The sequence below is a fragment of the Schistocerca americana genome, chromosome 2, assembly GCF_021461395.2.
Source record: "Schistocerca americana isolate TAMUIC-IGC-003095 chromosome 2, iqSchAmer2.1, whole genome shotgun sequence".
Lineage (NCBI taxonomy): Eukaryota > Metazoa > Arthropoda > Insecta > Orthoptera > Acrididae > Schistocerca > Schistocerca americana.
In genome coordinates this window covers 34,713,945-34,740,802 of record NC_060120.1, presented here as the reverse complement: position 1 = coordinate 34,740,802, position 26,858 = coordinate 34,713,945, and the positions used below count along the sequence as shown (strand labels likewise).

The 26,858-nt window shown below is 43.6% G+C and overlaps 1 protein-coding gene across 3 annotated transcripts in view; it reads left to right on the top strand.

Moving 5' to 3' along the window:
- Positions 1-386: 386 nt before the first annotated feature.
- The window catches only part of LOC124595842 (hexosaminidase D-like), a 232,136-nt gene continuing 205,664 nt past the window's right edge, over positions 387-26,858 (top strand). For all 3 annotated transcript variants that reach the window (XM_047134742.1, XM_047134743.1, XM_047134744.1), the window contains exons 1-3: positions 387-535; positions 611-665; positions 748-963. In XM_047134742.1, the coding sequence (XP_046990698.1) occupies positions 507-535; positions 611-665; positions 748-963 (300 nt within the window). In that variant the 5' untranslated portion in view covers positions 387-506. The remainder of the gene's footprint in view (positions 536-610; positions 666-747; positions 964-26,858) is intronic.

Genomic DNA, 26,858 nt, shown 5'->3' with positions numbered 1-26,858 from the left:
AAACGACGAGACTGTCAGAACCTTTTTCCAGAGAAACCTGACCGTGACGTGACGGTCCATTGACGACCTGTGTGAATGCCGCCGTTTGAAATGTATTGTCGAATGTCTTGGCGTGAAGTGACATGATTTGACCGCCGATCTGAATTGTGCTACTTAAGTACAGTTGTTTATAGTTACACAGAGATGAAGGGATTTGCACACGATAGACTAGCGTGCATAATTTCTTCAAGTCAACCTTATAAAAGCAAAGCCGCTGCCTGATTTCCAGCTAAAGGTGAAGATGTAAGTTTTGTTTTGCGCAATCATTCGAGGTTTCCGATTTGCAGCTGTTACTTTTTGTTTTTGTGTTGGTAATATCTTTGCGTATCTGTCATTGAACTCTTTGGCTTGCTATGTTTACAATTGGAAGTCTAAATCATAATATTATGATCCTGTTACGCAGATTAATATTTTGGAATGAATCCCTATATATAATTGGCTGAAAATGGGATCTGTCCCGCCGAAAAATGGAATCACTGACACTGGGATCTCACAGGTGAATCTACAATAATTGGCTGATTTAAGTAAAACTCTTATGTAAACTAAATTTGACACAGTTCTTTTCTTTCAGGCTCGTCCATCTAGATTTTAAGGGAGCACCTCCGAAAGTGACATATTTGGAACAGGTTAACAATTTTTCCTTTTCTCTAATGTTTCATTTTTGGTTTAAAAGGTACATGTTTCTAAATAGTCGAGTTCACATTTCAGTTGTTCCCGTTATTCCGTGAATGGGGCGCCACAGGTATTTTAATAGAATGGGAAGATACTTTCCCATATGTCCGAGACCTTATATCAATAGGTTCTAAAGGACCCTTGTCACAATCAGGAGCATACACCGTTGAAGAAGCAAGGCTTTTACTTCATCTTGCTGGAGATGCTGGGCTTGCCGTTGTACCACTGGTTCAGACATTCGGTCATCTTGAGGTATGAATTTTTCTGTAACTCGGTTTCGAACTGACTCCTTTATTAAGAGTTCTACCAGCACAATCTACTGTACTTGTCTTCAAATCCCTACAGACTGAATAATTTTTGTCTGCCTTGATCTCTGTAGATGAGGTCTTAGCTTGTGTTTATAGAGTGGTCTGACAGGCCGAGCGAGGAATTTTATTTTATAAAAAGCAGTCATGAGATCTGCCTTGCTAAAACAGCCACCTCTTTTAAGACAAACTGTCTGACGATTTAAGAATCACATGTAAATGTAGTTACTGTGAAGCTGCATGACAATGAGCATTTAAGTTGGATGTAATCACAAATATTTAAAAAATAAACCATTCGTCAGTATTCCCTTGTTTGTTGGGGGAGGTGTGAGAGTCTGAAATGTCTGTAGCATGCTGTTTGGTAAAGGACAAGCAACTTGTGAAAAACAATGGAACAGAGATGTTTCAGTGGTCTTGGCAGAAAAGATCTTGCAAAATCTCAAAGTGATATATTTTGTTTTTCACACTGAGGTATGAAATCATTTTGGTTTTTCACCAGTGCAGCATCTGTTGTTGCCATCTCGTGAAAGGCTAGCTTTAAACTTGAGTTCCTTGGTGAAGATGAAGGAACTAGGTGCACATTGTTACAGAAACGGACTTTAGGAAAATCATTTGTACTCAATGCTACAAACTCATTACCATTGAGATCTGAGTGACAAATTCTTCTCATGCCACAGCACATCTATAAGAAATATATTTCAGAATTAGTGTGTCTCTACCTAAATATGAACCTACATCTCCACTGATGGGCAAACATGAACTATAATTTCCAGAACCTGCAAATAACTATCTATTTTCGTATGAAGTAATTTTATGCATGTATCCATCGCTACAGATATCTGTTGACTACGAAACTTAATTAAAGCCTTCGATAGCACCAGTAGACTTTGACCAACAATGTTGTCAAATGGCAGACATAAACAACTTATCAAAATGAAATGTGTGTAACATGTGCACAATAATAAGAATTACAGTTGTTATGATGGAATCGTATTCGTTGGCCTTGCCCATTCACAACCAAAATTTCACCTTTCAATGTAACCTAGCCTTTCGACTACACTACAGATCAGTCTGTCACAATAATTTACATTCCAGAAACTATATACATGTGATATATATTGTCAGTATTCTGCTGTCTCTTGGTTTGTGCACATGTAACATCACATATCTCATCATCATTAAATCACCAATCAAAGCAGACATCAGGTATCAGTAGATTCAATTGATCAATAACTGTTGCTGCTGCTGCTGCTGCTGCTACTACTACTACTACTACTACTACTGGTACAGCATAAGAACATGTTGAAATATGCTGAATTAAACAATATTATTCAGAAATGCCTATTAAGGATATGATAAAGTGCAATGAAAATTTGGTAAGAGGAACAACACAAGCAGCATGTGTAGAAGAAATACACTCCTGGAAATGGAAAAAAGAACACATTGACACTGGTGTGTCAGACCCACCATACTTGCTCCGGACACTGCGAGAGGGCTGTACAAGCAATGATCACACGCATGGCACAGCGGACACACCAGGAACCGCGGTGTTGGCCGTCGAATGGCGCTAGCTGCGCAGCATTTGTGCACCGCCGCCGTCAGTGTCAGCCAGTTTGCCGTGGCATACGGAGCTCCATCGCAGTCTTTAACACTGGTAGCATGCCGCGACAGCGTGGACGTGAACCGTATGTGCAGTTGATGGACTTTGAGCGAGGGCGTATAGTGGGCATGCGGGAGGCCGGGTGGACGTACCGCCGAATTGCTCAACACGTGGGGTGTGAGGTCTCCACAGTACATCGATGTTGTCGCCAGTGGTCGGCGGAAGGTGCACGTGCCCGTCGACCTGGGACCGGACCGCAGCGACGCACGGATGCATGCCAAGACCGTAGGATCCTACGCAGTGCCGTAGGGGACCGCACCACCACTTCCCAGCAAATTAGGGACACTGTTGCTCCTGGGGTGTCGGCGAGGACCATTCGCAACCGTCTCCATGAAGCTGGGCTATGGTCCCGCACACCGTTAGGCCGTCTTCCGCTCACGCCCCAACATCATGCAGCCCGCCTCCAGTGGTGTCGCGACAGGCGTGAATGGAGGGACGAGTGGAGACTTGTCGTCTTCAGTGATGAGAGTCGCTTCTGCATTGGTGCCAATGATGGTCGTATGCGTGTTTGGTGCTGTGCAGGTGAGCGCCACAATCAGGACTGCATACGACCGAGGCACACAGGGCCAACACCCGGCATCATTGTGTGGGGAGCGATCTCCTACACTGGCCGTACACCACTGGTGATCGTCGAGGGGACACTGAATAGTGCACGGTACATCCAAACCGTCATCAAACCCATCGTTCTACCATTCCTAGACCGGCGGGGGAACTTGCTGTTCCAACAGAACAATGCACGTCCGCATGTATCCCGTGCCACCCAACGTGCTCTAGAAGGTGTAAGTCAACTACCCTGGCCAGCAAGATCTCCGGATCTGTCCCCCATTGAGCATGTTTGGGACTGGATGAAGCGTCGTCTCACGCGGTCTGCACGTCCAGCACGAACGCTGGTCCAACTGAGGCGCCAGGTGGAAATGGCATGGCAAGCCGTTCCACAGGACTACATCCAGCATCTCTATGATCGTCTCCATGGGAGAATAGCAGCCTGCATTGCTGCAAAAGGTGGATATACACTGTACTAGTGCCGACATTGTGCATGCTCTGTTGCCTGTGTCTATGTGCCTGTGGTTCTGTCAGTGTGATCATGTGATGTATCTGACCCCAGGAATGTGTCAATAAAGTTTCCCCTTCCTGGGACAATGAATTCATGGTGTTCTTATTTCAATTTCCAGGAGTGTAGATACAGAAATTAATGCTGGGTAGACATCACATTGCATCAGTCAAGATGACATATGACGCAGTAACTAACATCAGGGATAAACTATCCAAGCTTATCAAGATATTTTAAAGTGTACCTACAGTTCAAGAGTTGAATCAGGAACAGAGGTAAGATAATAATGAAAACAATGACAGCTACTCTGTAAGTCATCCTGGACAAGATGTATCAAACCATTTGAGGGATGAAGAATGGAAATGTACTTGGAGATTACTGATTACCGATAGCTGTTTTTCAAAACAACTTTTAATTGCTATTGCCAATCAGAATTTTATATCCTCTCTACTTCAGCCGTTGTCAGTTATTTTATTGCACAAATAGCTAAACTCATTTTACTTTAGTTAATATTCATCTCATGTGTTTGCATGTCCCATGCCATCTCGGACAGAATTAGAATGTCGTCGAAGTTTTTATTTATTCTCCCTGAGCTATAATTCCCTTTTCCAAACTTCTCCTTTGTTTGCTTTACTGCTTTCTAATGTACAGACTGAATAACACAGGATATAGGCTAGAACCCTGTTTCACTGCCTTCACAACTGTAGCTTCCCTTTCATGTCCTTTAGCTCTTGTAACTACAATCTGGTTTCTGTACAAGTTTTAGATGACGTTTTGCTCCCTACATTATGTCCCTGCTACCTTCAAAATTTAAAAGAACTTATTCAAATCAACATTATCGAAAGCTTCCTCTAAATAAATAAATAAATGCTATAAATGTAGGTTTGCCTTCCTTAGCCCATCTTATAAGATATGTTGTAGGTTTAGCATTACCTTGCATGTTCCTATGTTTCTCTAGCTAGCACTCCCTTTCTTGGGGTTGGTGTTAAAATTATTATATCCTTCATACCAGGCGGAACAGTTTTCTCATGATTGGTTCTCCCAATATTATTAATAATTCTAAAAGAATGTCATCTAGTGGCTAAATAGACTTACAGTGTTGGTGGCTCATGCATTGTATGCTGATGTAAGCAATTCATTGATAGTGGTTGTAGCCAATCAGGTGAGTGTATACACAGCCAGTGAGAATCACTGAATTTGATGACTTCTTTCAGCAGAAAGTGCAAATTGATGGCATTTGTTTTTTTATGGACAGTGTTGGAAAAACTGCTAGTGATCTGGCTTGCAGATAGGCGCTACAAAAAGCCTGATACAAACAAAAAGATACGAACCATTTCCTCCATCAACTCTCCACAGTTGCTGTCCCTTTACCACATGATGCCCTGCTTGTCTCTGTTGATGCCACCTTCCTTTACACTAACATCCCTAATGCCCATGGACTTACTGCTATTGAACACTACCTTTCCAGACGCCTGACAGATTCCAAACCAACAACCTCCTTCCTAGTCGCCATGACCAACTGTGTCCTCATCCACAATTACTTCTCCTTTGAAGGCATTACCTACAAGCAAATTTGGGGTACGTCTATGGGCACCCACATGGCACAATCTTATGCCAATCTATTCATGGGCCATCTAGAGGAATCCTTCCTGAACACCCAGAATCCTAAACTCCTCGCCTGGTTCATATTCATAGATGACATCTTTGCGATCTGGATTGAGGGTGAGGACATCCTGTCCACATTCCTTCACAATGTCAACAGCCTCTCCCCATTTGCTTCACCTGGTCCTACTCAACCCAACAAGCCACCTTTGTAGATGTTGACCTCCACCTCAGAGATGGCTACATCAATACCTCTGTCCATATCAAACCTACTAATCACCAGCAATACTTCCACTTCGACAGCTGCCACCTCTTCGATACTAAGAAGTCCTCATATCTGCAGTGACGAGCGGTCCCTCTTGAAATAATCCTAGAGTCTCATTGAGGCCTTCACAGACTGTAATTATCTTCCCAGCCTTGTATAAAAACAAATCTCCCATGCGTTATCTTTCCAGTCTCCCACAACCTCCCAAAGTCTCACCGTCCGGCCACAGAAGAGCATTCCCCTCGTAACTCTGTGCCACCCAGGACTTGGGTAACTGAATTACATTCTCTGCCAGGGTTTCAGCTATCTCTCATCGTGCCCTGAAATGAGACATATCCTGCCCACTATCCTTCCCACCCCACCCACAGTACTATTCTGCTGTCCACCCAACCTATACAATATACCCATCCATCCCTACACAACCCCTGCTCCCAACCCCTTACCTCATGGATCATATCCCTGTAATAGACCTAGATGCAAGACCTTTCCCATATATCCTCCCACCACCACCACCACCACCACCTAATCCTGTCCAGTCACAAACATCACCTATCCCATCAAAGGCAGGTCTGCTAAGCTAAGCTGCAACCACTGTGCTGCATTCAGCATGGGCATGACAACCAAGGTGTCTGTTCGCTTGAACGGCCACCGATGAACTGTGGCCAAGAAACAAGTGGACTACCCTGTTGCTGAGCACCCTGACCAACACGACATTCTTAATTTCAGTGACTGCTTCACAGCCTGTGCCATATGGCTCCTTCCCACCAACGCCAGATTTTCTGAATTGCGCAGGTGGGAACTTTCCCTGCATTGTATCCTACGTTCCTGTAACCCTCCTACTCTCAACCTTTGTTTGACATCGTCATCGCCCATCCAACCCCTTACCTGTTCCCATTCTAGCACTGCACAGCCCTCATCCCATCATCACACCCAGTCTTTTTACTCCTCTCCATTTCCGCTACTCCCCTCTTACCTCCTGACTGCACATAGCTGCCAGCACTTGACTGTCCCCCACCCCTAACTTACTATCCCTGCCCCTCCTGCTCTGACCTCCTCCTTGCCCTCATCCAGCCACCACTCCCATCATTCATTGGTGCTGCTACAGTGTGGCTTCAGTTGCAGTCGTGTGTGTGTGTGTGTGTGTGTGTGTGTTGCGTGCGTGTGTGTGTGTGTGTGTGTGTGTGTGTGTGTGTGTGTGTGTGTGTGTGTTCGTTCGTTCGTTCTATTTTTGACAAAAGCCTTCCTGGCTGAAAACTTATTTGTGACAGTCTTTTTATTGTGCCTGTCTGCAACTGAGTATCTCTGCTATATGGTGAGTGGCAACTTTCCTTGTCATAATCTTGTAACATTCCATCCTGGATTTTCCGTTGTTTGATTCTAGTGATCTGGTTATTATGAATGTTAAGGTTACTTACTGATTTCTTTGGTGACTGGGAAAAATTACATGTGCTGACAGACTGACTTGTAGCGAAGCCTGAGGCCTAAGTTAGGCTGGAATGCAACAATTTTATTGTGAGGTGACGAAGCCAATGGTTAGTGGAAGAAAACAAGATGTGCTAAGAGACTGCTCTGAAGCACAAGTGAGGTCTATGTTATGTTAGAATATGAAAATTGTCTTGTGACTTGGCAAAGCAGGTGCATCTTAATATGAAAATATGATAGTCATAACAGATTGATTTGTAATGCAGCCTGACTTATACACTCATCATTGCAGTAACATACTTGTATGTCTTATTTCTGATTTTGCTGAAAATTCCAACAAAGTTCTAACCTAAAAGGGCAAAATACCAACTAACTTTACTTATGAATGACTGAAAATTATGGATAAGAACCTCACTGGCTACTTACATCTGACTCACGATTCATTGTGCGAACCGTAACTAGCAGCAGCATGCAACGAAAAAGCCACCAATACCATAAGTGCACTTTTACCTATCTACCTCATGAGACTTATTCTGACCATCATATTCTTCTCACAGTATTGCACCACCCATCTTATATTCATCCACTTCCATCTCTCTTTGTACATGTTCATACAGCTGCTTCATTTTGTTTTTTGTTTTTGTTTTTTTTTGTTTTGTTTTTTGCTATGGTTTCTGTGATTTTCCTTTATGCATCATCTGTGGTGTCTTGTAATAAGCTTCTGTTTCTCCTCCAATCATTAAACAATGGAAACTGCAGGCTGGAATATCAACAGCATAGGATAAGATAGATTGCTACTTACCATAAGCATGATGCACTAAGTTGTAGACCAGCAGTAATTAAAAGACACTTAGGCCTACATCTTTTTAGACATCTTTTAATTGTGCCTGTCTGCAACTTAGCGTTTCATCGTTATGGTAAGTAGCAATATATCTTTTCCTACATTGTTGATGTTCCTCAAATCATTACTTTTTTGCCATTTTGCACTTGTGTCCAACTATTTTGTTTAGTTGTGTATTACTTTTTGCCTGGTTCCTTTTTTGAATTTTTAGTTCCTCTCCTTACACTAATTAAATTAATATTTCAAGTATTATTCAAGGATTCTTACTGGATCTTATCTTATTATCTAGTTCTTCCTCTGTTTCATTCAGTATTTTATCTTTCGAAGCTATTCATTTGTCTGCAGTTGTATTTGATTCACATATTTCAGCCTGTCATTGCTTATTGCTCCTTCTGAATCTGTTAACTCTTGTTGTTTCATCTTTTTCAGAATGTATCACCTTAATTTTCTACCTTTCTGCAATTTCTTCAGCTTTATTCTGCATTTCGTTTCTGATCAGTTATATAATCTATATGAAACTTTCTGGTCTCTCGAGGTCTCTTACCGTGTATACAGTCCTCTTTCAATATTCTTAGACCGTGTGTTGGCAATAATTGAATCCTATGTCTATGTCTATGTCTATGAAGGCAGCAGAGGATCAAGTAGGTAAAAAGACGAGGGCTAGTAGAAATCCTTGGGTAACAGAAGAAATATTGAATTTAATTGATGAAAGGAGAAAATATAAAAATGCGGTAAGTGAAACAGGCAAAAAGGAATACAAACGTCTCAAAAACGAGATCGACAGGAAGTGCAAAATGGCTAAACAGGGATGGCTAGAGGACAAATGTAAGGATGTAGAGGCCTATCTCACTAGGGGTAAGATAGATACCGCCTACAGGAAAATTAAAGAGACCTTTGGAGATAAGAGAACGACTTGTATGAATATCAAGAGCTCAGATGGAAACCCAGTTCTAAGCAAAGAAGGGAAAGCAGAAAGGTGGAAGGAGTATATAGAGGGTCTATACAAGGGCGATGTACTTGAGGACAATATTATGGAAATGGAAGAGGATGTAGATGAAGATGAAATGGGAGATATGATACTGCATGAAGAGGTTGACAGAGCACTGAAAGACCTGAGTCGAAACAAGGCCCCCGGAGTAGACAATATTCCATTGGAACTACTGACGGCCGTGGGAGAGCCAGTCCTGACAAAACTCTACCATCTGGTGAGCAAGATGTATGAAACAGGCGAAATACCCTCAGACTTCAAGAAGAATATAATAATTCCAATCCCAAAGAAAGCAGGTGTTGACAGATGTGAAAATTACCGAACAATCAGTTTAATAAGCCACAGCTGCAAAATACTAACACGAATTCTTTACAGACGAATGGAAAAACTAGTAGAAGCCAACCTCGGGGAAGATCAGTTTGGATTCCGTAGAAACACTGGAACACGTGAGGCAATACTGACCTTACGACTTATCTTAGAAGAAAGATTAAGGAAAGGCAAACCTACGTTTCTAGCATTTGTAGACTTAGAGAAAGCTTTTGACAATGTTGACTGGAATACTCTCTTTCAAATTCTGAAGGTGGCAGGGGTAAAATACAGGGAGCGAAAGGCTATTTACAATTTGTACAGAAACCAGATGGCAGTTATAAGAGTCGAGGGACATGAAAGGGAAGCAGTGGTTGGGAAGGGAGTAAGACAGGGTTGTAGCCTCTCCCCGATGTTGTTCAATCTGTATATTGAGCAAGCAGTAAAGGAAACAAAAGAAAAATTCGGGGTAGGTATTAAAATTCATGGAGAAGAAATAAAAACTTTGAGGTTCGCCGATGACATTGTAATTCTGTCAGAGACAGCAAAGGACTTGGAAGAGCAGTTGAATGGAATGGACAGTGTCTTGAAAGGAGGATATAAGATGAACATCAACAAAAACAAAACAAGGATAATGGAATGTAGTCTAATTAAGTCGGGTGATGCTGAGGGAATTAGATTAGGAAATGAGGCACTTAAAGTAGTAAAGGAGTTTTGCTATTTGGGGAGCAAAATAACTGATGATGGTCGAAGTAGAGAGGATATAAAATGTAGGCTGGCAATGGCAAGGAAAGTGTTTCTGAAGAAGAGAAATTTGTTAACATCCAGTATTGATTTAAGTGTCAGGAAGTCATTTCTGAAAGTATTTGTATGGAGTGTAGCAATGTATGGAAGTGAAACATGGACGATAAATAGTTTGGACAAGAAGAGAATAGAAGCTTTCGAAATGTGGTGCTACAGGAGAATGCTGAAGATTAGATGGGTAGATCACATAACTAATGAGGAAGTATTGAATAGGATTGGGGAGAAGAGAAGTTTGTGGCACAACTTGACCAGAAGAAGGGATCGGTTGGTAGGACATGTTCTGAGGCATCAAGGGATCACCAATTTAGTGTTGGAGAGCAGCGTGGAGGGTAAAAATCGTAGAGGGAGACCAAGAGATGAATACACTAAGCAGATTCAGAAGGATGTAGGTTGCAATAGGTACTGGGAGATGAAAAAGCTTGCACAGGATAGAGTAGCATGGAGAGCTGCATCAAACCAGTCTCAGGACTGAAGACCACAACAACAACAACATGTCTATGCTCAGCAAACCACTATGAAATGCATGGCAGACTGTACGTCATGTTGTGCTAGATTTTAGATCATTTTACCATTTTGTTTATGTGTGGAGCATGGGAAGAAAGTTTAAATGCCTTGTGCATGCTATTGGAGTGGTACATAGACAATTGTAGTATATTTCTGGAATCATCATTTATAACCAGTGACTTGTTTTGAGTTCTACAAGGTGGCTTTCCTAATTTTCCTTCTGTTGAATTCCTGTCTCACATCCCAGTTAAATTTATGCATCACCTTATTTACTTAATAATTTCTTATAGTTTATTATATATTTTTTCAGTGTATTCCTCATCTGTAAATTATTTCTATGTATACTTGTACTCTTGTGATTGTTATAACCTTTAATCACTACTAAAGTGCGTGGAGATACAAAAGTAGAAACACTAGCGGGTTACATGTTACTAACTCCGTATCTGTCATTCGACTGCCGGGCCGTGACATGCGGCTGGCGCCGTTCATAACCAGGTGGCGCTCGGCCGAGCTGCGGAGCGCCTCTATCGCCGTGTTCGCGTACTAACGTAGCGGCACTTTTGAATGTCGTGGCACTGTCACAACACTTTTCCCCCCTTGAAAAAAAAAACGCTCACTTTCGTGGAGACACGGACAGTGCGGAGACATCCATGGCCTCTTGGGAGGTCCCGAGAAGATCCCGCGGAGAAACACGAGAGTATGGTCGAAAATGTCCAGGACGGAAGCTGGCGCGTGGAACGTGCCTCCTGGACGAGATGATGGGTGAAAACTCCGGAGCAGCATCCATAGGTGTCGTGGACCTGGGGGTGTGCTCCAGCGAGATGGGTCCTGGAGAAGGCGGCGTCGCGACTGGGGCCGGTTCCGGCGTACTCGGAAGCGGTAGCGACGGCGGCGGCAGCAACACGCCCGGAAGATCGGCAGCAGCGACAGGACTGGCTTCTCGGGCTGGTGGAGACGAAAAAAGGGGCGGTGGTACCGGCGTGGCCACCACTCGTGGGCGCATCTGGTCGTAATGGCGAACAACCATGCCGTCGTCCGTACGTATTTCACAAAGCCGGCGGCCGCGAAGAGCCTGGACCACCCCTGGAATCCATTTAGGGCGAGATCCATACCCCCGTGCCCACACGTCGGCGCCCACCTGGTATTTTCCCGCACTAGGGGACACAGTACAAGGCCTGACAGGGTGAAGCAGATGCAGTAGGGTGCGCGGTTGGCGGCCATGCAAGAGTTCAGCAGGGCTGCGATCACCCAGAGGCGTGAAGCGATAAGAACTCAGAAATTGCAACAGAGCGTCATCTGTGGAAAAATCACTAAGGAATTTTTTCATTTGGCTTTTGAAAGTGCGGACAAGGTGCTCGACCTCCCCATTCGATTGCGGATGGAAGGGCGGTGCTGTAACATGATGAATCCCTTGTCCAGTACAAAAATCACGGAAGGCCTGCGAAGAGAACTGAGGGCCATTGTCCGTGACAATCGTGGATGGAAGACCTTCTAGCGCAAAGATTTTTGACAAAGCCAGCGTCGTCGCCGCAGTGGTGGGCGACGGACAGCGAACAACAAATGGAAACTTCGAGAAGGCGTCAATCAACAGTAGCCAATAAGTGCCGAGGAAGGGGCCGGCAAAGTCAGCGTGCACCCGTTCCCACGGCTGCGCCGGATCAGGCCACGGAGAGGGCAGAGTACGAGGCGCAGCCAGTTGTTGAACACACTGATCACACGCAGCGACCATGTGGGCGATGTCCAAATCGATACCGGGCCAATAAACGTGCCTGCGGGCCAGGGACTTAGTCCGAGAAATCCCCCAATGGCCCCCATGCAATAGTTTGAGAACAGCTTTGCGAAGAGAGGCGGGCACCACAACCCGTGGAGATGCGCCATCCGTGGCCAGAAGAACAACACCCTCACGAACAGACAGACGAAGGCGCAAGGCATGGTAGTTGCGAAGGGGATCCGACGCCCGGCCCTTGGTCCTGTCCGGCCAGCCACGCTGAACAAAACTGATCACCTGACGCAGGACCGGATCCCGCGCAGTAGCCGACGCGACCTGCGAACCTGTAAGTGGAAAACCCTCGACCGCACGACGTTCTTCCTCATCAATGTGGAAACAGAGGAGTTCATCGCGATCGAAAACCGGGTCGGGGCCCATCGGCAAACGCGACAACGCGTCAGCGTTGGCGTGCTGGGCCGTGGGGCGATAGTGAATCTCATAGTGAAAACGAGACAAGTATAAGGCCCAACGTTGCAGGCGGTGAGCTGCCTTATCCGGAAGCGACGCCGAGGGGCTGAACAGAGAGACCAGCGGCTTGTGGTCGGTGATGAGGTGAAACTTAGAACCATACAAAAAACGCTGAACTTTTTCAGAGCATAAATGATAGCGAGCGCCTCCTTTTCTATTTGAGAGTAACGCCGTTGGGCATCGTTGAGGGTCTTGGAAGCGTAGGCGATGGGTCGTTCCGACCCATCCTCATACCGATGGGCGAGAACAGCCCCTAGGCCATACTGTGACGCGTCAGGCGCCAGAACCAAGTGCTGACCCGGACGGAATGTGGCAAGACAAGGCGCCGACTGCAAATGAGCCTTCAGGCGGACAAAAGCCTGCTCACACTCGGCGGTCCAACAGAAAGGAACGTTTTTGCGTAACAGCTGATGCAGAGGATGAGCCACCGCCGCCGCGGAGGGAATGAATTTGTGATAATAAGCAACCTTGCCTAGAAACGCCTGAAGTTCTTTGACCGTAGACGGCCGGGGTAGAGCGGTAATGGCCGCAACGTGCTGTCGTAGAGGGCGTATACCCTCACGGGACAAGTGGAAACCAAGATACACAATGGAGGGTTGGAAGAACTGAGACTTGTCCAGATTGCACTCAACCCTGCTGAATGCAGAACCCGAAACAGTGAACGCAAATTGCGAAGGTGCTCCTCAGTGGAGGCCCCCGTGACAACAATGTCATCCAGGTAGTTGATGCAGCCGGGAACGGAAACCGTGAGCTGTTCCAAAAACCGCTGAAAAATGGCCGGCGCGCTAGCGATGCCAAATGGTAACCGCTGGTACTGATACAACCCCCAAGGAGTGTTGATGACGAGAAATTCCTTGGAAGATGCATCCAACAGCAACTGATGGTACGCCTCCGATAAGTCAAGTTTGGAAAAGAACTGGCCCCCAGCGAGCTTGGTAAATAACTCCTCAGGACGGGGAAGAGGATAAGTGTCAATGAGGCTTTGAGCGTTGACAGTGGCTTTAAAATCACCACACAATCGCAGACTCCCGTTTGGTTTAGAAACCACCACGATGGGCGATGCCCATTCGCTGGAGGTAACAGGAAGGAGAATCCCCGAAGCTGTTAACCTGTCTATCTCAGCTTTGACAGGCGCACGCAACGCCATTGGAATAGGGCGTGCCCGGAAAAACTTAGGGCGAGCCGTAGGTTTAAGAGTAATGTGGGCTTCAAAATCCTTGGCACGACCCAGACCAGCAGAGAACACGGACGAGAATTCAGAACACAAGCCATCCAGCTGTGGATACGGAATGTCCTCAGATATGAGGTGCACATCATCATCAATGGAAAACCCGAACAACTGGAAAGCATCATAACCGAACAGGTTTTCAGTGCCCGCATGATCCACCACATAAAACGTGAGGGGCCTAACAACAGACTTGTAGGCAGTGGAAGCATCAAACTGGCCAACAATAGGAATTTTCTGCTTATTATAAGTTCGTAGATTTCGCGTAACGGGAGACAAGGGAGGGGAGCCCAACTCCAAATACGTGCGAGAATTAATGAGAGTTACTGCAGAGCCAGTGTCCACTTGCATGCGAATGTCTTTATCCAGAACACGAACAGTAACAAACAACTTATTCGTTTGAGAAAGCACACAGTTAACATCCATGTCCGATGCCTCGTCCTCGTCGACAGGAACTTTAGGGGACTGACACACAGAAGCAATGTGGCCTCTTTTCCTACAGGAATTACACGTGGCCCAACGTTTTGGACACGCGGCTCTGTCATGCTGTACAAAACAACGTGGACAAGAAGGAAGGGCGGAACGAACCTGCTTCTGTGGTTGCTGTTTTTGCTGCGAGCGTGGCGGCCCAACGCGACGTTGTTGACGCGAGTGCACTGCCGCCACATCGTCGTTTCCCTGTGAAACAGGCACATTGTCTGCGTCGAAAGTGGTCTGGACAGTGCCTACATCACACCACGCGTCTATTTGCGCACCAGCAGCGTGAGACACTTCAAAGGATTGAGCGATGCTGAGAACTTCCGACAACGACGGGTTTGGCAATTGTAAGGCACGTTGCCGAACTTCTTTATCAGGAGCAAGCCGTAAAATAGCGTCCCGAACCATTGAATCAGCGTAAGACTCATGATGAGTGTCCGTGACAAACTGACATTTCCGACGCAGACAGTGTAGTTCCGCCGCCCAAGCCCGGTAAGATTGATGGGGCTGTTTACGACACCGGTAAAAAGCCACGCGGGCGGCAACGACATGGGTGTTTTTTCGGTAATAGTTAGACAATAAGTCACACATTTCTTGGAAGGACAGAGAGGCAGGTTCCCGCAGAGGGGCTAACTGAGATAGCAGCTGATAGATCCGTGGGGAAATCCAAGATAGAAATAACGACTTACACATAGGAGTGTCGACAACGCCGAAAGCCAAGAAGTGTTGCCGCAAACGCTTCTCATAATCCTCCCAGTCTTCAGCGGCCTCGTCATAAGGAGGGAACGGAGGCGGAGAAGAGGAAGACAGACGATGAGTAAGCGACGTCGACAACGCCTGAATAGCAGCCGTCAGCTGTGTTTGTTGTTCAATAAGCGCTTGCATAAGCTGTTCCATGTCTGCCCCGACACGAACACACAAGTCCACAACGCAGGAAAAAAAATATCCGACCTCGTCGCCAAGAAGTGTTATAACCTTTAATCACTACTAAAGTGCGTGGAGATACAAAAGTAGAAACACTAGCGGGTTACATGTTACTAACTCCGTATCTGTCATTCGACTGCCGGGCCGTGACATGCGGCCGGCGCCGTTCATAACCAGGTGGCGCTCCCGCGCTCGGCCGAGCTGCGGAGCGCCTCTATCGCCGTGTTCGCGTACTAACGTAGCGGCACTTTTGAATGTCGTGGCACTGTCACAACAGTGATCAGCTGCGGATTTGTGTCTATGTTGGGTCTATTTCTGTGTTTACGTGTGCTCCTAAGATTAGCTGTGACTTTGTGTCTGTCTTGGCTGTTATGATCTGTCCAGTGTGCTGTTCATAGTAATTAACATGCAGTCTTATGTTCTTCTTTTTTATTAGACCTACTCCTATATTATTGCTATTTGATTTTGTTTTTGTTAGTATATTAAAGAACATGTACATCAGTATTATAGATTCCGTTAAACTTCATTAGAGTTAGAAATTAAAAACTGAAAGATTAGTCAGGCAACGAGGTTATATATAATCAAAACTGTTTCCTTGAGCTTTAGCAAGAGTTTTCATGTCTCTAAAACGGGAAGATGAGAAGGAATATTTCTTAATGGACCGTCTCTGAGCCACCTACATTTTGTAGATGGCAGGTACTGTGTGGCTCTAGTGTAGACAATTGTCGAGAGGCAGGAAAGGTGCCAGGATGTAACAGTATCAAATACCTTTTGGAAGTAAATATAAATGCCAGCAACATGGGAGCCACTACCTACTGACTTCTGAAAGTCAAGGGCAAATAGAGCAAAATAAGTTTCACAGAGTTGCTGTTTCCATGATCCATGCTGTTTCCTATAGGGGCAATTTTTGGTCTCCAAAAAGTTCATAATAAAAGAGCAAAAAATGTGTTTCATTGTTATGCAATAGATTGCCATCAGCAATATTAGACTATGGTTACATATGGCATATCTGTGCTACAGTCCTTGAAAATGGGAATGACCTATGCCTTTTTCTAAATGCTTTGAATACTATGTTGCTCTTCACTCTAAGTGAATCTGTGACTTGAAGTAGATCGAGTTCTTTCACATAAGAATATTCTTCTATGTTTTATGCACATACATGTGGGAGTGTCATGAAGTTCATTCATTTCCAGTCATTTAATTTTTATAGATTTTCAGCTACCGGTGCTGTACATAGTCTTCATTTATATAATTTCAACATTTCATTGGGACCAAAAGGAATAGCCACAGCACAATGTTCAGTGTAACAATTTGGGAAGACAGACTTCAGTATTTTGTCTTTCTGCTCTTCTCCTCATCCTCCTCCAAGTGCCACTGTGTTCAGTGAGCTACGTGATGGATGACTTTGATCCATAGACTAACTTTACACAAGAACAGAACTTCCACACCATTTTTCTGAATAGATTCATTGATTCTTGGTTGCATTGCTCATCTTGACACTCATTTTGACTTCATTTAGCTTTTGTTCATTAACAGGCTTTGACTTTTCAATAAAGTGTAATGAATCTTTCTTTAGTTTTTGTAGTGACTCCATGATTGGCCTTTGCATGTCACAACCCTGTCTGCACATACCTGCCTAATATGTGATGTACAGTATACATATATTTCTCCAGTTCATTGTCCATATTATGAGTCCCAAAGATGAATATCTTCTGTTGGCTGGTCATCTAATCAACAATATGTTTCTTGCTGTACTTCCTAAGCTACATATTGCGTCATAATTTCATGAAAGATGGAGTATGAGTCATTATGTTTTGTATGTCCTTGATAATACACTTCTGGCCATTAAAACTGCTACACCAAGAGGAAATGCAGATGATAAAGGGGTATTCATTGGACAAATATATTATACTAGAACTGACATGTGATTACATTTTCATGCAGTTTGGGTGCATAGATCCTGAGATATCAGTACCCAGAACCACCATCTCTGGCCATAATAACAGCCTTGATACACCTGGGCATTGAGTCAAACAGAGCTTGGATGGCGTATGCCCATGGAGCTTCAACACGATACCACAGTTCATCAAGAGTAGTGACTGGTGTATTGTGATGAGCCAGTTGCTCAGCCACCATTGACCAGATGTTTTCAATTGGTGAGAGATCTGGAGAATGTGCTGGACAGGGCAGCAATCAAACATTTTCTGTATCCAGAAAGGCCCGTTCTGGACCTGCAACATGCGATTGTGCATTACCCTGCCGAAATGTAGGGTTTTGCAGGGATCGAATGAAGGGTAGAGCCATGGGTCGTAACACATCTGAAATATAATGTCCACTGTTCAAAGTGCCGTCAATGCGAAAAAGAGGTGGCCAAGACGTGTAACCAATGGCACCCCATACCATCACACCAGGTGATATGCCAGTATGGCGGTGACGAATACACGCTTCCAATGTGCGTTCACCGCGATGTTGCCAAACATGGATGCAACCATCATGATGCTGTAAACAAAACCTGGATCCATCCGAAAAAATGACGTTTTTCCACTTATGCTCCCAGGTTCGTCGTTGAGTACACCATCGCAGGAGCTCCTGTCTGTGATGCAGCGTCAAGGGTAACTGCAGCCGTGGTCTCCGAGCTGATAGTCCATGCTGCTGCAAACGTCATCGAACTGTTCGTGCAGATGGTTGTTGTCTTGTAAATGTCCCCATCTGTTGACTCAGGGATCGAGACGTGGCTGCATGATCCATTACAGCCATGCAGATAAGATGCCTGTCATCTCGACTGCTAGTGATATGAGGCCTTTGGGATCCAGCACGGCATTCCGTATTACCCTCCTGAACCCACTGATTCCATATTCTGCCATCAGTCATTGGATCTCGACCAACGCGAGCAGCAATGTCGCGATACGATAAACCGCAAACGGGGTAGGCTACAATCCGACCTTTATCAAAGTCAGAAACATGATGGTACGCATTTCTCCTCCTTACACAAGGCATCACAACAACGTTTCACCAGGCAACGCCGGTCAACTGCTGTTTGTATGAGAAATCGGTTGGAAACTTTCTCAAGTCAGCATGTTGTAGGTGTCACCACTGGTGACAACCTTGTGTGAATGCTCTGAAAAGCTAATCATTCGCATATCACAGCGTCTTCTTCCTGTCGGTTAAATTTCGCATCTGTAGCACATCATCTTCGTGATGTAGCAATTTTAATGGCCAGTAGTGTATAATATGTTACCTTCAATTTTAATTCTATATAATGAAGTCAAAAAAATAATTTTAATACTGTGTGAGACAATAGAGAACTGCCCATGTACCAACTGCCATAACAGTGAGAACAGAAATCAGGTCTGATAAGAGCCCCCGTGGTATTGCAGTAATTCCTCTGTCTGTCATTATAATCGAGATTTTTGTGTTTCAGACTAAAAAGAATTAGTAGTTGATTACAAATCAGCATAAAGAATAGTATGTATCAAAAACAAAAGTATCAAATGTGTCAGTCGCAGAAATAGGAGAAAGAGCTATATGTACAGTGCTGTCAATTTATATTTTCTGGTTACCACATACCATCGTGCAGGTCTGCCCCCAAATTTATATGATGACTTATTGCCAATATCTAGTCTGTGCTGAAGAAAAGCATAATATTGTCACATTATAACCAGCATCAACTCCAAATCAAAAAGCACAGTAAATTAAAATACTAACATTCGAAGAACTTTTATTATGAATACCAACATACAACCAGAACAGATCTGAACTAATGGATGGAGAGTGTTACTATTTATATAGACATTAACTACTCAAAAAATACATAAACATTACAAACATAAGATATTTAGAGAACCTTCCATAAATGACACATACTAAATATCAAATAATTGCTGGTGAAGTTTCAACTAATGACCCACAGCACCTAGCCAGTGATGCTAACTGCTACACCACATCGAATACAGCATAGCTTGCAGCATTGCTCTTCTCATGGAGAAACATTGACCTGCTATTTCAGGAGTTTTCACTGGATCTGTCTACAGCACGCTTGATCTAGCTCTTGTCAATGGTCCTCTGTATGGCATCGATGGTGGATCTTTGCATGTTGTCATGTCCTCTTCACTATGACAAGCACTGAAAGTAGCCCTCACATGATCTTCGTGATCATTGAATGTATTTTGAGTTTCCTTGAATGGGAAGCCCCCATCATCGGTCTGTGCTTCAGGACTGAAGTTGGACTTCATACAGGGGATATGGACAATGGCTCTGCACTTTTGTTTTCTTCATGAATGTTTGTAATACTCAGTTTCATATGTGATGTTGGACAAGCAGTGAAGGATACGATGCAGCCCAAAGTAGTGCTTTAGTAACTTTTACAGTATTCCACTTTCTGCCCAGTTGTAAAATCCGTACCAAGTCTCAGAGGGGGGGGGAGGGGGGGGGGGGGGGAGGGAGGAACTCACTGGCCAGTGCTTGGCATTATTGTGCTCTTGGGCATATAGGATCATTTGTAAGTGAGCTGTCTTGCTTCTTTGATACTGGTGATGAGGCATTTCACATATGTTGTTGTTGTAGTCTTCAGTCCTGAGACTGGTTTGATGCAGCCCTCCATGCTATTCTATCCTGTGCAAGCTGCTTCATTTCCCAGTACCTACTGCAACCTACATCCTTCTGAATCTGCTTAGTGTATTCATCTCTTGGTCTTCCTCTACGATTTTTACCCTCCACACTGCCCTCCAATGCTAAATTTGTGATCCCTTGATGCCTCAGCACATGTCCTACCAACCGACCCCTTCTTCTAGTCAAGTTGTGCCACAAACTTCTCTTCTCCCCAATCCTATTCAATACCTCCTCATTAGTTACATGATCTACCCACCTGATCTTCAACATTCTTCTGTAGCACCACATTTCAAAAGCTTCTATTCTCTTCTTGTCCAAACTATTTATTGTCCATGTTTCACTTCCATACATGGCTACACTCCATACAAATACTTTTAGAAACGACTTCCTGACACTTAAATCTACACTTGATGTTAACAAATTTCTCTTCTTCAGAAACGCTTTCCTTGCCATTGCCAGTCTACATTTTATATCCTCTCTACTTCGACCTTCATCAGTTATTTTGCTCCCCAAATAGCAAAACTCCTTTACTACTTTAAGTGTCTCATTTCCGAATCTAATTCCCCCAGCATCACCCGACTTAATTCGACTACATTCCATTATCCTCGTTTTGCTTTTGTTGATGTTCGTCTTATATCCTCCTTTCAAGACAATGTCCATTCCGTTCAACTGCTCTTCCAAGCCCTTTGCTGTCTCTGACAGAATTACAATGTCATCGGCGAACCTCAAAGTTTTTATTTCTTCTCCCTGGATTTTAATACCTACTCCAAATTTTTATTTTGTTTCCTTTACTGCTTGCTCAATATACAAATTGAATAACATCGGGGAGAGGCTACAACCCTGTCTCACTCACTTCCCAACCACTGCTTCCCTTTCATGCCCCTCGACTCTTATAACTGCCATCTGGTTTCTGTACAAATTGTAAATAGCCTTTCGCTTCCTGTATTTTACCCCTGCCACCTTTAGAATTTGAAAGAGAGTATTCCAGTCAACATTGTCAAAAGCTTTCTCCAAGTCTACAAATGCTAGAAATGTAGGTTTGCCTTTCCTTAATCTTCCTTCTAAGATAAGTCGTAAGGTCAGTATTGCCTCACGTGTTCCAACATTTCTACGGAATCCATTTCACATAGTCGTCCTGAAAATCATCCAGTTGAAATGGGAACAGTGTATCCATTGTCATTTTGGCCTCATGAGTATGGAGCAGAAAGAATAGTGTTAAGACTTTAGTGACTTGCTTCACTATGTTATATGCAGATCACAGGATAGGCAGTATTGTTACCCAATCTCTTTGTTCAACATCAACATCCATCAGGATCTTATCTGCCAATGTCTTATTAAAGTGTCCTGTGAGGCCATCTGTGGGTTGCAGGCAGTTGTCCTATGGGCGATGTCGCTACATGAAATTGCCGCTGAGACTATTCATGACTGGAAAAGCTTTTTCACAATCATAGATCATCAGAATGGTTGCTCCTTGCTTTAAAATGATGTCTTCTAAAGGAACCTTGCAATTTCTGAAGATTCAGCAGTTTTGGCTTGATTTTGTGTGGCAGGTGATGTTTTCAATGCAGAATATTATCCATTTGTTCCCGTTAGTTGACTTCAGGTACCTTCTCAAGAGGTAAAGGACGGTGGAGTGGCACAGCTGTAGGCGGAATTGATACGAGATGCTCAGTAAGTAACTGTAGCACATGCTTTCTTCACTGGAGTTCCTTACAGTGGCACCGAGCGAGGTGGCGCAGTGGTTACACACTGGACTCGCATTCGGAAGGACGACGGTTCAATCCCGCGTCCGGCCATCCTGATTTAGGTTTTCCGTGATTTCCCTAAATCACTCCAGGCAAATGCCGAGATGGTTCCTCTGAAAGGGCACGGCCGACTTCCTTCCCCATCCTTCCCTAATCCGATGAGACCGATGACCACGCTGTCTGGTCTCCTTCCCCAAACCAACCAACCAACCTTACAGTGGCTCACATAGTGTTTTAACTGATGGGTAGAGACCTGGGCTGTGGTACCTGCATCTGATTCCATCTAGATTTTTCATGAATCCCACATGATCATATGCTGGAGCTTCATGGTAGCTGGCCATAGATGAGCTGGCATGATGGGCTGCCATTTCTGCCCCACCGGGTCATAGTTCCTTTTATACAGTGTTGCGTTTATTAATTGTAATTTTCCTTTGGTCAGTTACTCATTCTTTAAGGCTCCTGTACTTTTCACCAATACTGAATCTCCCACTGTTCAGCACCTCTGTCATTCAAGGCACCAATGACTGAGATTTCATCCACACTACTGTGTTCCTTGAAACACAGTTGGTATCTTGTTTATGTATACCACTTGTAGCAGTTCCACGTGTTTTATTTTCTTCATTTGTTGTCCTCGGTGACGACGCACTGCATTGCTACACTGGCTGAAAAATGGGTTGTGGATTCCGACACTAACTACTGTAAATAAAGTAGCCGACAGATGCATATTTGCATTTCACTGCCTTTTATTTCACTTTTCACAACCCCCTAAAACTACATAGTTATATGGCCAGTGCACTATTGTTTAGCTTTCGATTAGCCTCATTATTAGTTTGCAGGCAAACCTCCACCTAACCACAAACTTCTACATCTACATCTACATTGATACTCCGCAAGCCACCCAACGGTGTGTGGCGGAGGGCACTTTACGTGCCACTGTCATTACCTCCCTTTCCTGTTCCAGTCGCGTATGGTTCGCGGGAAGAACGACTGTCTGAAAGCCTCCGTGCGCGCTCTAATCTCTCTAATTTTACATTCGTGATCTCCTCGGGAGGTATAAGTAGGGGGAAGCAATATATTCGATACCTCATCCAGAAACGCACCCTCTCGAAACCTGGACAGCAAGCTACACCGCGATGCAGAGCGCCTCTCTTGCAGAGTCTGCCACTTGAGTTTATTAAACATCTCCGTAACGCTATCACGGTTACCAAATAACCCGGTGACGAAACGCGCCGCTCTTCTTTGGATCTTTTCTATCTCCTCCGTTAACCCGACCTGGTACGGATCCTACACTGATGAGCAATACTCAAGTATAGGTCGAACGAGTGTTTTGTAAGCCACCTCCTTTGTTGATGGACTACATTTTCTAAGCACTCTCCCAATGAATCTCAACCTGGTACCCGCCTTACCAACAATTAATTTTATATGATCATTCCACTTCAAATTGTTCCGTACGTATGTATACTCCCAGATATTTTACAGAAGTAACTGCTACCAGTGTTTGTTCCGCTATCATATAATCATACAATAAAGGATCCTTCTTTCTATGTATTCGCAATACATTACATTTGTCTATGTTAAGGGTCAGTTGCCACTCCCTGCACCAAGTGCCTATCCGCTGCAGATCTTCCTGTATTTCGCTACAATTTTCTAATGCAGCAACTTCTCTGTATACTACAGCATCATCCGCGAAAAGCCGCATGGAACTTCCGACACTATCTACTAAGTCATTTATATATATTGTGAAAAGCAATGGTCCCATAACACTCCCCTGTGGCACGCCAGAGGTTACTTTAACGTGTGTAGACGTCTCTCCATTGATAACAACATGCTGTGTTCTGTTTGCTAAAAACTCTTCAATCCAGCCACACAGCTGGTCTGATATTCCGTAGGCTCTTACTTTGTTTATCAGGCGACAGTGCGGAACTGTATCGAACGCCTTCCGGAAGTCAAGAAAAATAGCATCTACCTGGGAGCCTGTATCTAATATTTTCTGGGTCTCATGAACAAATAAGGCGAGTTGGGTCTCACACGATCGCTGTTTCCGGAATCCATGTTGATTCCTACACAGTAGATTCTGGGTTTCCAGAAAGGACATGATACGCGAGCAAAAAACATGTTCTAAAATTCTACAAGAGATCGACGTAAGAGATATAGGTCTATAGTTTTGCACATCTGCTCGACGACCCTTCTTGAAGACTGGGACTATCTGTGCTCTTTTCCAATCATTTGGAACCCTCCGTTCCTCTAGAGATTTGCGGTACACGGCTGTTAGAAGGGGGGCAAGTTCTTTCGCGTACACTTCTTGGAGAATAATCAGGTACATATGGAGCAGACACTGTCACTGTTTTTACACATGGCCTATTGGTGTAACACTTATTTCACTGTTAATATAATGGAAGGAAACATTCCACGTGGGAAAAATTATATATAAAAACAAAGATGAGGTGACTTACCGAACAAAAGCGCTGGCAGGTCGATAGACACACAAACAAACACAAACACACACACAAAATTCAAGCTTTCGCAACAAACTGTTGCCTCATCAGGAAAGAGGCAACAGTTTGTTGCGAAAGCTTGAATTTTGTGTGTATGTTTGTGTTTGTTTGTGTGTCTATCGACCTGCCAGCGCTTTTGTTCGGTAAGTCACCTCATCTTTATTTCACTGTTAAATTGATGCATTTTTATCATTCTAAGCAACACAGATTCTTTGTCTGAAACTTGGCCATGGACTGACTGGCTCGTGACCAAAAACCGGGCCCTTATTTATCATCACAATAATAGGTACTGAAACTACAGAAATTGCAATTCAACCTTAACTCATTAAATTAACTGAATACATCAAAAAATTTGTTCCTTTTAACAGTTTCTTCTACTACAAGGTTTAGGCCGAATTATTTGTTTAAATCATGAAATTAACAAATATAGTTATGTAAACATTACTTTTGACAAAACTGTTAATTACTTTGGACTTAATTAAGCTCTGGCTTTGCTAACATGTTTTCGAATCGAGCTAAATAGATACTGTAAGATTACTAGTATTTTGTCTTCCATATGTTTACAGTTATTACAGAATTTATATTTGTTTATATGTCAACAATAGCATTTACATTATGAAACAATTACTGATTTCACCCTATAACAAATGATACTAACTATTAATAGTCAAAATAAATTAGAATCTCAATTACGTACATAAAACTAAGCACAAAATTAGGTCTGTTGTTATTTACTTTAAAACTGAAGGCCAACCTTTCTCTATTATGAAAATGCTGGTTATATTCATATATGCTAATGGTAAATAGTTAAAAGTAACAAAACGAATCTAAGGAGGCAGATGGCAAAACAAGAGGAGAATCAAAAATTATCCCAGCTTCCTTCGTCACACACTGTGACGTTGTACTTCTTAAGCCTCAGTGCCTACCTCGCAGATTGAGGCACTCTTTCACTGTATTAGAGTAGTTCCATTTAGATGTGGAGAATACATTGGAAGTGCGTAAGCTATCATCCTTTCGGCACTTTCCTGAACTTGTACTAGGACTGTTCCTATGTGAAAACCATTACCACCAGTGTGAAGTTCTGTCTCAGCATTCTTGTCATACAATACTAGGGCTGGAGAAGCTGTTAGTGCCTCCTTAAGGACAAGGAAAGACCTTCATTGCACTTTGTTCCAGGAAACTTTGGCATCTCCAAGCAAATAGTTCTTGCAAGGTACATGTCTAGGTATAGAAGACCTTTATGAATTGCTAGTAGTATGAGCACATTTTGAGAAAACTTCTCATATCATGAATCTTCTGAGAAGTCAGAAATTTGTGACTCCTCTTACTTTCTCTGGATCAGGGTAGACCTTAAATGCCCCAAGATTTGTATTTCTTGGGTGGCAAAGAAGCACTTTTTCAGATTTAGTTGGATGCCTATAGCCTGAATATACTTCAACGTAGTTGTCATGCAGCTTAGATGTTCTTGAAACTTCTTTTTGACAATATCATCCAGATAGCAAAGACATGTTGTCCATTTAAGGTGTCAAAGCAGGTTATCCATCATATGCTAGAAGGTGGCTGGAGTGTTACATAGTCCAAACGGCATACCTTTGAACTCATTAAGGCCATCAGGAGTTATGAAGGCAGTCTTTTCCCATCAGCCTTGATTTGCCAGTTGCCTGTCTGTATGGCAGTGGTTGAGAAATACTTTGCTCCTTTCATGCAGTCTTGGGTTATATGTGGCAGTGACTAGACGTGTTTTTTCATGTGTTTGTTTGATTGCAGTGAATGCAGTTGTTGTGGTAGTTGACATCTTGATGGCATAGAAGTCATTGAAAACTCATCTTCTTTCAGTTCAGTGGTTAGCAGACTCAACTCCCATTTAGGAGAATGGCAGATTCAAATCTCAGATCCCTAGATTTAGATTTTTTGTGATTTCTCTAAACCACTTGCAAATGCTGGGATGGTTCCTTTGATAAGGCCACAGCCAGTTTCTTCCCTCATCCTTTCTGAATCCAAGCATGTGCTCATCACCAACGGAACATTAAACTGTAATCTTCCTTCTTTCCCTGCAGTAGTGTACAACTTGTCTGGCAATATACAGGTGTGTTGTCCTCTGTCTCCAAATGTCTGTTCTTCTGTGGGGTATTATACTTGGTTGAAAGGTTGGTTATATTTGCTTTGGTCAGGCGTTGCATTGTCATTTGATGGTTGTGCCATAGTTCTTAGATGACCAAGTCCATTCTTTTTGGCGCATTCACTGGTAGTGGAGATTATTGCTAAGGATTGATACATCTCTTCCTCAACAATCTTTATTGCCTCCTGATGTAGGAGATCAGCTTTGTCCAAAAGTTCTGGTTGCTATAAAATGTTGTATCTCTTCTCGTTGTACGTGACGTATGAGAGAAGTGAGATTGTGGTGGTGGTCTGCAACTGACATAGTGCCCGCATTTTGGAATCGGTCACACTGTTTTTGTCAAACTCTTTTCTGTTTCATTTCCCCAATGTGCTAGTACCATTTGATGAATTCCTCAGTTTTTGTGACATCCTGTACAAGAAGAGTGTGGTACATGTCTTCTGCAACCCCTTTCATCAAGTTGTATTGGCTTCTGTCATATTTGTATTCAAAGTGAGTTGTAGGACCAAAACATTCTGTATGTAAGACCGTGTCGTCTCCCCATGACATTGGGTGCTGTTCTTTCATTAA